Below are 13,214 nucleotides of genomic sequence, written 5' to 3'. Positions count from 1 at the left end.
ATGTTTTTAGTGTGTCAAAATGTGTGCGTGTCACACCGGAAGCATATCACACAAAAGCGACGTACGTGTTACCTAAAGTGTGGGTTTCAGGTAAAACATTACTGTGGGAGCAGATAATCGCTTTTGGTTCACATCTTAAGGCCCAGCTATTTTTGCACAGTTATGTTTAGAATATAGAGTCCTCTGCTCTGCCCTTGACACAGTTTGTCCCCAGGCCTGAGAACCAAAGGCATTTTCTTCTAAATTGTGGGGCAGCGCACGGTGCTGGAAATGTTTCCTTTCTCGCTAGGTATGTTCACATTCATACCCAGAGATTTGTGTTTGGGAATCGTGTTGGCTTTGAGACTTTTCAACAGGGAAAGATAAAAAATAGGCTAAAGTAGGTGGGAAGGGTGTGTTTTGCTTCTCCAGAGAGTAGGTGACATCTTCAGGTGCCTTTCTTTTACCAGAAGCCAGTTTGGGATGGGGTGGGGGAGGGCTGGCAAGGAGGAGGGGTGGGAGTTTGCCTCTGACGGGGTGGTGCAGGCTAAAGCGAGCCCTGTCACTCCCCACCTGCTGCCTCCCTCGTCCCTGTGTCGCAGCGGTGCCTGGGTGAAGCGTTTTCAGGGGGATTTACAGGTGATGTCTCTATTCACAGCGGGCAGTTGCGGGCGACGCCTCGGAGTCAGCACTCTTAAAATGTATTGAGCTGTGCTGCGGTTCTGTGAAGGAGATGAGGGAGCGATACGCCAAAATTGTGGAGATCCCCTTCAATTCCACCAACAAGTACCAGGTCGGCAGAGCTGGGGGGCCACTGGGGTGGGCTACGGGACCGAGAAGGGGTGAGACAGCATGAGTGGGAAGGACCAAGTACCCCTTTTTGGAATTTCACAGGCTTAAATGCTTTTCTAAAATGATTCAGACTTCACTGAAAATCCTAATTGATTGGAATATCAGTAGGATAAATACAGCCTCTTTTAAAGTGTTGTTTGGGCCCCCTGCATACTTACATGTGGTTTGGTGTGGGGAGGCGGGGAGGGGGCCAGCTCAGGGGGCTAGGTGTACAAGCGCATGCCCATCCCTTTGTTCCTGGTTTTTCTTCAGGAAAATTTTGTATCTGCACATGTTCAGGAATTCATAACTCTGTCATTGCGCTTGTTTTTTCTGTAGCGTTGGAAGTATGCTACAAGGTAGGAAGCGCTTCAGAATCCAGACATGAGGGCTGTTGGTGTTTTTCTGCAACAGATATGAAATAGTAACGGAGCTTTGCTTTCCCCCATGGGAGGCCCCACCCACTGACATCTGACCGATCCTTTCCAGCTGTCCATTCATAAGAACCCCAACACGTCTGAGCCCCGACACTTGCTGGTGATGAAAGGTGCTCCGGAGAGGATCCTGGACCGTTGCAGCTCCATCCTGCTGCACGGCAAGGAGCAGGTCCTGGACGAGGAGCTGAAGGACGCCTTCCAGAACGCCTACCTGGAGCTGGGCGGCCTGGGCGAGCGAGTGCTAGGTACCTGGAGAGCCTGGCCACACCCCTGGCCGTCGCACTCGCCTCCGAGCTCGTTCACCCCGCCCCGTAGGCCTTCCTGGAGCAATCCTCCTGTGTCTGTATTTGCCCCCTATTGCTCTGAAGACAGTAGGTGCCGGAGAAAGTGTCCTGAGGGTTGGGCTGCACCGCAGGACCCTGCTCCTTTGCTTTCCGACTCAAACGTAGACCTTTGGCCTCACACTGGTCAGTTCTGTTTGCCAAAAAAAAAGGAGAAGAGTGTCATTTTTTAACCTTTGCCGCTATGTCCGTGATCTCTATACTTAATGAAATTAAAATTAATTCCTAGGGCATTTAGAGTAAAGCCATTTCCTAAATGACATAGAATGGTTATGAATTTACATGGGAACTCAATGCAGTCAGCTCATGAATTAGACGGACAGTCAGCTTTGGGCTACGGACCCTACCTGCCCTTCCTACTCTGCCAGCCACTGCGGATTAAAAGTACTTTTACCGTTGTAGAATATAATTGGGAAGGCGGCATTTACAATATCCTGTAGGCCGACAGATTAAAATCCATCATCGATGTCATTCTGTCTGTTCCCCTTAGCGTGGGTCACTTAAACCCGATGGCCTGGTGCCCCATACTCTGATTTCAGACCTGCTCCTTCTCCAGAGGCGTCTTTCCTATGTCTGTCCAACTGAAAGACCACTCTCCTCTCAAGTGTTTTCTGTTCCTGCACCTCCACTGCCCCAGAGTGGGAGCAGTCTCTCCTGGGAGCTCGTGTGGCGCCTTCACCACTTGAAAGTACGCTGTAGCCTCAGCATCGAAAGGAACGTCTTGAGTGTCACGATTCTTGTATTAATAATACCAGATGATAAACCCTTGGGTAGAATGTGTCTGATCTGCATTTACCCTCAAAGTAGCTAGCGTGACGGCTCCCACTGGTGCTCAGCAATACAGTTTGTTAAATGAATAGTGAGCAGAGATGTGGCCTCGATTTTTCCAGAGAGGGAAGCTGAGACTATGTAATGACATGATGTGCCAAATCTAAGCCACGGGGCGGGCAGGTCTAGAACCCCAAAATCTTGGGGCTCAGAATTTGTGTCATCCTTCAGTCTTCTCCACATGAAAAAGTTCCCTTTCCTCTGAGGCATGGTGATAGAGTCTGTCTATTGCATGAATTTTTTTCCAGTGACTATATCATTCAGAAAAGTTAAACAAAACCTTCGTTCTGTTATAAAATTAGACGTTTAAAAATAGTCCAAAGTAAACATTCAGCAAAAGGTAGACGGCAGGAATAACAGGCCGCCACTGTCCTCTGCTGCCTACGTCACTGAGTCCTCACAGGCTGCCTGGCCTTGCAGGTTTCTGCCACCTCTTCCTGCCGGATGAACAGTTCCCCGAAGGGTTCCAGTTTGACACTGATGACGTGAATTTCCCTGTTGAAAATCTCTGCTTCGTTGGGCTCATCTCCATGATTGACCCTCCGAGGGCTGCTGTCCCCGACGCCGTGGGCAAGTGTCGGAGTGCTGGAATTAAGGTAGTATCCCGTCTGCCTTCTTAGGGTCAACCCCGCGTACCTGGGGCCACCCTGCTATGTGACGTGCTCCCTTGGGGGCCACATGGCCAGCTGGTTTTCTCACCTGGAGGGTGCTCTTCTTTTCGTTTCCACCAAAAAAGACCAAATAGTATGAAAATGGTAGTGTAAACAGATGAGGGATTTTTAAAAAATACTTTTTTGGGGAAAGCAATGTAAGCAAATTAAAAAGCACAAGAGTCGGTAAGGGTTTACATTTTGAAATACTTGCGTTATTTAAATTGATTCATGCAGTGAATGGCGTGTTTCCTGTGTTTTCAGTTAACTGGTTTTTAATGAATGGTTGGTGTACTCTGTACTTTTTTTTTTTTTTTTTTTAAGCTGTGGAATACTATTCAGGTGTCCTGACACCGAGTGGTTGATTCATTTAGTCTTCTCGGTTGCTGGGTGTTGAATGTGTCTCTCTTTAATTCTCATAAGTAATACTGCCCTGAAAAACTCTAAAAATTATCCCCTCATCACTTGGATTATATTATCCTAGGAGTATTCTTCTAAATAGAATCACAGGGTCAAAAAGAGTAGTAACAATTTTGAATTCTTGGTACATATTGCTGTCCCCCCAAATTGGGCCAGTTGGAGGATGCAACCAACAACATGGGGCTCCATGACCCTACAGTGCTACCTGCATTAGAGTTTTATCATTTTTTGCTTGTTTTGGTAAACTTGAGTATTTTCATATAACTGTGTAACAGGAAAAACAGATATTGTGTATCCTCTGCGATCGTGTACCATGATAAAAATCGGGGTATTGGCTTTGTTTTCATTCTGTGAATATGTTAGTATTTTGAGCTAGTGAATGTTTGTCAGGTTCATATTTGCATTCCTTTTCTTTTGATTTTCCAAGCTGAATCATCCTTAATATTTAGTTATGCCTGACTATTTATGTAAGACTTCTTAAGGATATTTGCTTAGCTGCTGCATTCAGTAAACTTTCCTGGCTCTTACTGTAGGTCATCATGGTCACCGGAGACCATCCGATCACAGCCAAAGCCATTGCCAAGGGTGTGGGCATCATCTCAGAGGGCAATGAGACTGTAGAAGACATCGCCGCCCGCCTCAACATCCCAGTGAGCCAGGTGAACCCCAGGTACGGCAGGACGCTGGAAGCATCGTCTGCCTTGAGTAACGTGCAAATGGTGCTGGTCGGAAGTCTTCGGCCTCGTTCGATGATGGTTCGCTTCTATTCTAGGCTTGCTCTCAACAGGGACTGTCTGCCCAGCGCCAGAAGCAGTGGTAGCAAGTCATCAGAAGCACTGCGTAGCTGGTGCTCACCTGTCCCGAGCACCAGATATGGGAACCCATTAAGGGCGGCGTTAGCCCCGCTTTGCAGAGCAGGGAAGCTGAGGCTGGCTCGCGCATCCACGCAGCCGGCTAGCTTCCAGTTTCCCGCCGTTCGCCCCGGGGTCGTACTCCCTAGCACTTCATCAGACTTCCAGGCCCACACTAACAAAAAACGGGGAAGGCACCACTGCCCAGGTTCAGGCCAAAAAGGGGAAACTTGGACAATAAAATAAAACAGATAATGGAGATAGGGTTTTTTTCTTTGTCGTGTTTTGTTAGGGTTTAGGGCCCTCACCCCAACTTTGGGGGTTCGGGGATGGTTTGGTCTCTCGTCCACTCTGCTGCTGTCTAAAACATGGTCATACTACTTCAGTGTGTCTTTCATAAAGACAGGGAAAGGAAGATGACAGACAGGCAGGCCTTGCCACAGGTGGCTGTGAGTCCTGAATGAGCAGTACGTGAAAGTGCTTTGTACCCTGTGAAGCACTGTACAGATACCAGCTTTTACATCACGGGGCGCTTCCCCCGCTGGGCATTGTCCACGCAGCGTTCTGCACAGGACAGCAGCGTTCTTCTTGGGGATGAGCGTCATGCGGGTGACGTGATGGGTGACCTTTTTTCCCGGTTCTTACCCTAGAGATGCCAAGGCCTGCGTGGTCCATGGAAGCGACCTGAAGGACATGACCTCCGAGCAGCTGGATGACATTCTGAAGTACCACACAGAGATCGTGTTTGCCAGGACTTCTCCTCAGCAAAAGCTAATCATTGTGGAGGGCTGCCAGCGACAGGTCAGTCAGTGTGCAGCCGGGGTCAGGCTCCACGAGGGGGCCACTGACCAGCGGTAACCATTCCCACAAAAACAAAAAACAAAGCAGCAGTGTTGGAAACACGACCCAGCGTTTCTCAGTAAGAAGCACCAGGCACAGAAGAGGGACTTGATAATTTAGTGGAGACACACACCTAACAGTACCGGTCTTGATTGTGGGCCTGGGTCGGAGCCTCAGCACTGGCCTGGAAGGAATAGTCAGCCGAGCTCCTGATGTCTGCACCGGCCAGGTGAAGAGCCAGGAGACTCGTCCCACACCTTGGAAAGACCGGGGCTAGGGAGGTTGCGTAAGAGAAGGGGGTTTTCTGGAGTGCCACTCACCAAAGCCATGACTTAGAGTCACCCTCATTCATGGGGTGATATGTTTGCTGTCACTCCTTAGTTCTGTTGTTTGGTAGCAGCTGGGTGGGTTCTTGGCTGAGGCGGTTCTGAGAGTCCCCATAGCCTATGGGAAAGGAGCAATGTCTGTCATGCGGAGAGACTTACTTCTGTCTCCAGACGCCATGATTCTTAACCCACACCCCTTCTGGCAGGGTGCTATTGTAGCTGTAACTGGCGACGGTGTAAATGACTCTCCGGCTCTGAAGAAGGCGGACATTGGGGTTGCCATGGGAATTGCTGGCTCCGACGTGTCTAAGCAAGCTGCCGACATGATTCTCCTAGATGACAACTTTGCTTCAATTGTGACTGGAGTAGAGGAAGGTGAGAGCGCTACTTCAGTGTTCAGCAGAAACTGGCCCTGATGCTGCCAGTCAGTGTCCATGTCTGTCACTTGTGGAGCTTGCTTGCGCAGTGTCTGGTCTGCCGCTTTCTGCTGTACAGTGAAAACTTCTCGCTTTCTTAGGTCGTCTGATCTTCGATAACTTGAAGAAATCCATTGCCTACACCCTAACCAGTAACATTCCAGAGATCACCCCCTTCCTGATATTTATTATCGCCAACATTCCACTACCCCTGGGGACAGTCACAATTCTCTGCATTGACTTGGGCACAGACATGGTGAGTGTCACAGCATCCACACATTCTAGTGTCACGGTATGACATCAGTGCCCGCCATTGCCCTTAGGAAAAGAAATTCTCAGCAGCGATATCCAGCATCAAAGATTCAATGTCATCATTCTTACGAGGCAACTGCCAACCCCTATTGATCAGATAGGAATCTTCCCTTGTGTATAATTTTTGCTGTGGCTTTTAAATGTGACCTATGATTTCCCACGGCGTGAAAAACAGATTTTTAAAGGGGAGGGCAAGATTTTATAGCAAAGGTTCACCATGTCGGTTTCTCATTTCTTGATACCTTGTTCTCGCCCTTCCTCCCAGGTTCCTGCCATCTCCCTGGCCTATGAGCAAGCTGAGAGTGACATCATGAAGAGACAGCCCAGAAACCCTAAAACGGACAAACTCGTGAACGAGCGGCTGATCAGCATGGCCTATGGACAGATTGGTGAGCAGGACGCTGGCGAATTTAGATCTGTAGTGGCGGTGTCGGCCTCAGGTTTCTGAGCCTCCAGATCTCGGGTGTCTTTCCCCCCAACACCTAGGGTGAGACTGGAGATTTCTGAAGACTCTTTTCCCAGCTGCCCAGTTCTTTTGTGGGAGCTGCAGTTCTAAGCATCACTCTGCCTGAGAACTGAGGATGGCCGCCTCATTTAGCCTGTGCGAATGCCTGGCATAGTATCAGGGAAATGCGTGCATCCCCTGGGAGACCAGTATTGGTCACTAATTTGCATAGAGAGGTTGGCTTTGAAAAAAATGAGGTCACCACCAAATGGTCACCTGCATCCCCACCCCCACCCCCAGCACTTGATTTCTGTTCCAACCTGTGGAGCAGCAACAGCTAACAGGTGTTCTGGGCAGTGGGCAAGGAAAATGCCCTTTGATCCCAAATCCTCCACCAGTCTCCTTCAGGGGAACCTGGGGAAGCCACCCGGAGCCACTTCGTCTGGGTTCCTGGGCTGCGAACACTTGGGGAAAAAGGAACAGATTAGTACCTTATGGAAATATGGGAAGGATTAATTTGACAGTTGCTGACAACAAAGTAATAGGCTGGCAGCCAGGGAGACCTAGTTTTGAGCAGAGGGAAGGACCAGGCCCAGAGCGAAGGATGAAATTTTGTCCTGAGACATTTTGGGGAGTGTGGTTGGATTGGGTGCCAGGGGAAAAGGGTCCTGCAAGTGCCATTCTTTGCACAGCGGCTGGCAAAAGGGCAATGTGTAAAAACTGAGAGATTAAGAGGTAGAGAGGCAGATTTTTCTCCCCAAGGGTTATGCCCCGAAGTAGGCAGGTGGTTAAGTAATAGAGGTGGGTGTTGAAGGGAGGCCTTGTGTCGTCTCCTGTTAAGCTCTGAAAACGTGATTTAGAGGGGAGATCCCTGGGCCCTCCATGTTCCCGGTCACAGCGACGAGCCTTTATGAACCAGTGAGAGACCTCGCTCAGGGGCCCCTGCAGGCCTGCCGCCCTGGCCAGGGGAAGGGTGTCGGGCTCAAGTGCTGAAGTTGATTTTCCCACCTGTCAGGTATGATCCAGGCCCTGGGGGGCTTCTTCACTTACTTTGTGATTCTGGCTGAGAACGGCTTTCTCCCGATTCACCTGCTGGGCATCCGCGTGGACTGGGATGACCGCTGGGTCAATGATGTGGAGGACAGCTATGGGCAGCAGTGGGTGAGCGAGCTCCTCCAGCCCGAGGCGGGTGGCCAGCAGCCAGCAGGCGCAGAGCCAGGCTCAGCTGTCCGCCTTCTGCATTTCAGACCTACGAGCAGAGGAAGATCGTGGAGTTCACCTGCCACACCGCCTTCTTTGTCAGCATCGTGGTGGTGCAGTGGGCCGACTTGGTCATCTGTAAGACCAGGAGGAACTCGGTCTTCCAGCAGGGCATGAAGTGAGTAGAGAAGGACCGGCAGGGTCCCTGGTGGTCTCTCAGCCCTGTGCGAAAAGCCCAGCACCCACACGTGGCGAGGTGTCGGGAGCACATTGGGGAAGCAAAATGGGACCTTCCCAGGTTTTCCCCACCTGACCCCGAGTTCCTAAATACAGCTAATCAGCCATTTAACACAGCATGAGAAGATAAACTTCGGTTTGCAATTTTTTAAGCATTTTCCGTCCCCCTTGATTTTAGGAACAAGATCTTGATATTTGGCCTCTTTGAAGAGACGGCCCTCGCTGCTTTCCTTTCCTACTGCCCCGGAATGGGTGTTGCCCTAAGGATGTACCCCCTCAAGTAAGTCAATCTCCCCCAGCCCCCAAAAGTGGGAAACAGCAAGTGTGGCTTTTCCTCTCGTGACGTGCAGCAGGCAGTGGCTGCCGTGGGAACGTGTGGGTGGCATGTGCAAGAATTCCTGTGGGTGGGAAATCAGCAAAGGCCGAGTTGCCTGCAAATCAGACACCAGGTGGGTCTCCAGTGCTTGGGATTTGGCCTAAGGTAGGGGGCAGGCTCTGGTTCCTGCGAGTGCTCACGGCTCACCTGTGTTAGCACTCAGGGCCCCCCCCCCAGCCATAGTCCATTTGTCTTTAGGGGGATCCTGGAGTTTGGGGGCCCAGATTTAAATCTTGATTTGCTTACCTAGTCACTGTGTCCCCTCGCAAGCCCCCACCTCTGTGGGCCTCTGCATCTGCTCGCCAAGGAAGAAGAGTGGAGCAGCTGGCCTGAGGTCCCTTTGGCTTTACGCTTGGTCAGAGGAAGCCAGCCCCCATTCTGGTCAGGCCCAGCCTGGCCTTAAACACAGCAACTGACTGTGATTCTGGTAAACCTGGGTTTTCACCTACAGGGTTTGCCACAAACTCCAGTGGCTTTTTGAAATCCTGAGTGTGTTTGTTATCTGCTCGCTGGTGGAGGTTAAGAGCTGCAACCTGATTAAAATATGCTGAGCCACAGAATGTGGGACCCATCCAACATGAGCTGTTGCTTTAAAACACCCGTCTCCCCATCCTTGCTCAGACCCATGTGGACATCTCTCCACAAAGCTTGATGCCATCAGCTCCCGTCACTGCGCTCGTCCTTACAGGAGCCAAACCCTGTTGGCTTCATGGACGCCCTGTTCTGTGTGTGCAGCAGATATGGGCTGTGTGCCAGGGCAGCCTGGGTCTCCCGTTACGGTCCTAGCCTGCTTTTCTAGCCTTACCTTCTACCATTCACGCTTACGTTAGGTGAATTGCATGCTCTCTTCCCCGCCTGTGTATTTGGTAGGGCTGTTCCCTCGCACCCTGTCAATCCTGATAGTCCTTCGAGGCTGGTTGCCTTAGTGTTTGTCGCCATGCGGTCTCACTCTCCCGGGTGTGTGCAGTTGCGCCTTCTCTGTGGCATTACTTCTGTTCCCCACTCACTAGATGATCATCTTAAAGGCATGGACCACAGTGTCGTCTTCTGATTTAGTATCCCCAGCACAGAGGTGGCATACAGTGGGGGCAAGCCACGTCCACGTTGACGTCTAGCATCTTGGGCCACTGTTGAACAAGAGGCGGCCAGAGCGCTCTAAAGGCTCAAGTGGGACATCACACTTAAAATAGGGTGGTGCCTCTTGTTAGGACTGGACAGGCTCTACCCAGTTTGGAAGGTGGTTTAGTTACCCTGGAGCCTGAGTCAAGCAAGGACATGTTTCAGCTGCTGGGGAGGACACACAGGACCGGCGACGGGGACGGCCAGACTTCTGCCCTGGGACAGCTTTCCTCATGGTGGCTGTGGGAAGCTGGTCGGCAGGAAAACGGCCCCCCGACGGAGGCTGCCCAGGGCGCCTGCCCGTCTCCAGGCTGGGGGTTGTGGCAGCGGCCGCTCGGCTCCCAAAGGCCCTGGTCTCTGGGAGGGCTCAGCCTTTTCATTCCCCACGCCTGGCACACTGAACGCATGTCCCACATGCCGTTGTCAGAGACCAAACTCGGGACGAGTGAACGGGTCTAGACCCACACGGCTAGCTCTGTAACTTCAAATGCCAGGGCATCAGACGTGCATTTGAACTTAAACACTTTCAAAAGGGAAGAGAGAGAAGGTCCAGTTGCCCTGGGAGTGTCAACAAAAGAATCTAAACTTACCCTACAAACCAACTCTGACACAAAGCGCACTGAAGGTGGGTTGGGGATTGACTCCGTCATAAAGCCTGCAGCCTGACTTCGGGCTCCAGGCCCTGGGCACACAGCGGCAGGCTGATCTCAGGCATTTGTGTGTTCTGTATTCATGGCTCTGTGGTCACCACGAAGGTGCTTGGCTTCTCCTTTCAGGCTGGCTATCTCATTGTCACTGGCAATGTGCAGCCTGTCTCTCCTCCTCTGTCCATGTGTAAAATGGTATCCGGTTCTGTTTCCAGACCTACCTGGTGGTTCTGTGCCTTCCCCTACTCGCTTCTCATCTTCGTGTACGACGAAGTCAGGAAACTCATCATCAGGCGAAGCCCTGGAGGTGAGTCACAGGCATTTTTAGTTGGGTGGAGGGCACGGCTGTAACTCGGTGGGCTTCTGTTACGTTTCCTGTGAGGAGTCTGAGCTGCCTCCTGCAAAGGCCATTGGACCAGCCACCTGTAAACTGACAACAGTTGCAGTCCAGCCTCAAAATCAAATCTCAATTAAGGTTTTAGAACTGAGCAAATTACAAACCAAATACAGTGCAGTGGAAACTTTGTCAGAAATCTAAACCGTCTTTCCAGTTAACATGCTGTTCTTAAAAGCATTGAAATAACTATACAGTTGCGGCCCCACATTGAATTGGGGCGTTCCCCTCAGGTCGGGTCTGCTCACTTTTTCCCTGTGTACACTAGAGCGAGGAAGGCTCACCGTCACCCTCTCTGTCTCTCTCTGCTGCCCGCAGGCTGGGTGGAGAAGGAAACCTACTATTAGACCCCCGTCCTGCACGCCACAGAGCATCATGCCTCACACTCTGCACCCCTCACCCGCCCCCTCTGTGTACTTCAGTCTTGGAATTTGGAATTCTACCCTGGTATGAAAGCACCGAAGCATGTGGGGAAAGCCAGACGTCCCCGAATGAAGCATGTAGCTATATGGGGGGGGGGAGGGGGGGCTGCCTGACAAACATCCATCTGTGGGAATGACAGTGGGGAAGGTTTTTATGTGCCTTTTTGTTTTTGTAAAAAGGAAAACTCGGAAAGACTGAAAGAATACATTTTATATCAGGATTTTTACAAATAAAGATGGCTATTATAATGGAATTTGTCTTGTGCCCTCGTCACTTCTGTGGACCCGAGGTCTGTGTCTGACGGCCTGGCCCCTGGCGGGGCTGTGGGCCGGCCGCTGCAGCACCGTGACCTGGGAACGTGTTAGCATGGCAAACCCAGAGCCGCTGAGCCAGAAGTCAGCCAGCGGTCAGCTTTAATAAGCTCTCCAGGTGATACCGATTCAACAACTGCAGTTTCAGACCCACTGAGAAGCTTTCCGTGCTCTTGGTCTGCGTACAGGGGCTCACGTGACGCCTCTTCCCGTGGCTCCCCCGGGTGGTATGGGTGTGACCCCCCTCCTGCTGCTGCCTTAGCATCTGCCTAATAGAAATAACTTGTCCCGGGAAGGATCTTCAGGCCCTCAGTATACTAAACGGCAGGGGAGGCCCCTCTCTTCCCATCCTAGTCACAGCCCCGCCTGCTCAGGGCCCCACAACAGCCTCAAGTGTCTCTTAGTCTGAGGAGCAGAGACCTGCGCTCCACGTTCTGTCGGGGCATGTGTGTGCATCAGAGTGCGTCCCTTCCACACGACTGGTTCCTGCTTTAGCTTTAGAGAGCTCCGTTTCAGAAAGCGGATACGTGCCAGAAGGCACAAGAAAAAGGTGAAAGAGATCCGTTTACTTCACGGTCAAGTGGGAGCGTGCCTTCTGCTTTCAAAGGGTCTGAAAGACCCCGCTCTGCACGCCACCCCGCGTGCTGTGGGCACCCACATGGCCCTGGATCCAAGCAGATACAAGGCCTTCCCTTCTGGCACCAAGCAATGGGCATGGCCTGCCAGAGGAGCCGAGGCTGGGGCCAAGTGTTTCCTCGGAAGAGCTTAAAGAGCTCATGCCTCCTGAGGGACCACCGGGCAGATGGCAGGGGAACAGGTGGTTCTCATACTGGCCGGCCACTGTCCTCTAGCTTGTCCAGCTAAAGGAACTGGAAGGGTGGGGGTTCTGTCGGTGAGCTCTTCGTCTAACCCGCTGGTTCCTCCCTCCTTTCTTCCAGGAGGATCTCTACGTGTAGGCAAGTCCTCTAAAGAGGGCCACTTGTTCAGTCCAGTGTGGAAACGGGTGAAGCTGTAGAACTAGGACCCTCAGGATTAGAGGGCTCTGACACAAGTGGCAGCCGGCTCCTCCCTGAGGGCGCCTTGGACTTCACCGGCTCAGTTGTGACGATAGGAACGAGGCGCCACCACCGTGTGCCTCTTAGACCATCTGAGTCTTGTCAGAGGTTTGCCGCGCCTCCCCCCGCCTCCCCGTGGCTATTTTCTGGCACCCCTGAAGAGCTGACCCATGAGCACAGTACTGTAATTAAGGTCATGGACATTCCCTGAGTTAAAAGAATTTTGAAGCAGCCTGAGACCAGCTAGACTCGAGATGACCCCAGGTAGGTTCCGAGCCAGGCTTTTCAGACAGCCTGGGAATACCCAGAGGGGAGGGCAGAGCAGGCAAAGGGGGGCTGAGCCTCCCACCCTCTGCACCAGAATGTTTCTGTTTGACAATCCTTAGAATAAAAAGTTCTAGAGCAAAACATTCCAGAGGCAGCAGATAAGTGACGGGTAAAGCTGGTACCAAAACCAGGCCTCCCGTTCGGCTGATCTTTCCAAACTTTCCAACAGCAGCAAGAGCGGATACCTCGGATCATTTCTACCTGAGGAGCTCAGAATTGCTGCAGAAAAATGAACAGAGCCAGCTCCTGAATACTGACCCCGTCTTTCTACCCTTACAAATGTGCAACGCAACCATCCTGGCCGCCCTCTGAAGCCCTCCTGACACTTGACCACGTGCTGCTTTGGCCATCTCAACATCTGCGCTCTTGCCAGTTATTTTTGGTGTCCTTACTGACGCCTCACCTCTGTCTAGCTCTCATTGTCTTTCTGTTCACAGACAAACATCTAA

At 51.6% G+C, this 13,214-nt stretch overlaps 1 protein-coding gene across 1 annotated transcript in view; it reads left to right on the top strand.

Moving 5' to 3' along the window:
• ATP1A1 (ATPase Na+/K+ transporting subunit alpha 1) overlaps positions 1 to 11,325 on the top strand; it is a 29,407-nt gene extending 18,082 nt beyond the window's left edge. Inside the window, exons 11-23 of the mRNA XM_019661461.1 lie at positions 638 to 772; positions 1,300 to 1,492; positions 2,837 to 3,012; positions 4,020 to 4,156; positions 4,988 to 5,138; positions 5,710 to 5,878; positions 6,021 to 6,175; positions 6,497 to 6,620; positions 7,692 to 7,837; positions 7,924 to 8,054; positions 8,292 to 8,393; positions 10,471 to 10,562; positions 10,968 to 11,325. Coding sequence (XP_019517006.1) covers positions 638 to 772; positions 1,300 to 1,492; positions 2,837 to 3,012; positions 4,020 to 4,156; positions 4,988 to 5,138; positions 5,710 to 5,878; positions 6,021 to 6,175; positions 6,497 to 6,620; positions 7,692 to 7,837; positions 7,924 to 8,054; positions 8,292 to 8,393; positions 10,471 to 10,562; positions 10,968 to 10,996 — 1,740 coding nt within the window. The 3' untranslated portion in view covers positions 10,997 to 11,325. The remainder of the gene's footprint in view (positions 1 to 637; positions 773 to 1,299; positions 1,493 to 2,836; positions 3,013 to 4,019; positions 4,157 to 4,987; positions 5,139 to 5,709; positions 5,879 to 6,020; positions 6,176 to 6,496; positions 6,621 to 7,691; positions 7,838 to 7,923; positions 8,055 to 8,291; positions 8,394 to 10,470; positions 10,563 to 10,967) is intronic.
• The last annotated feature ends 1,889 nt before the right edge of the window (positions 11,326 to 13,214 follow it).

The sequence above is a fragment of the Hipposideros armiger genome, unplaced genomic scaffold, assembly GCF_001890085.2.
Source record: "Hipposideros armiger isolate ML-2016 unplaced genomic scaffold, ASM189008v1 scaffold_349, whole genome shotgun sequence".
NCBI lineage: Eukaryota > Metazoa > Chordata > Mammalia > Chiroptera > Hipposideridae > Hipposideros > Hipposideros armiger.
The sequence above is the reverse complement of the archived record's forward strand: the minus strand, read 5'-3'. Positions and strand labels throughout refer to the sequence as shown.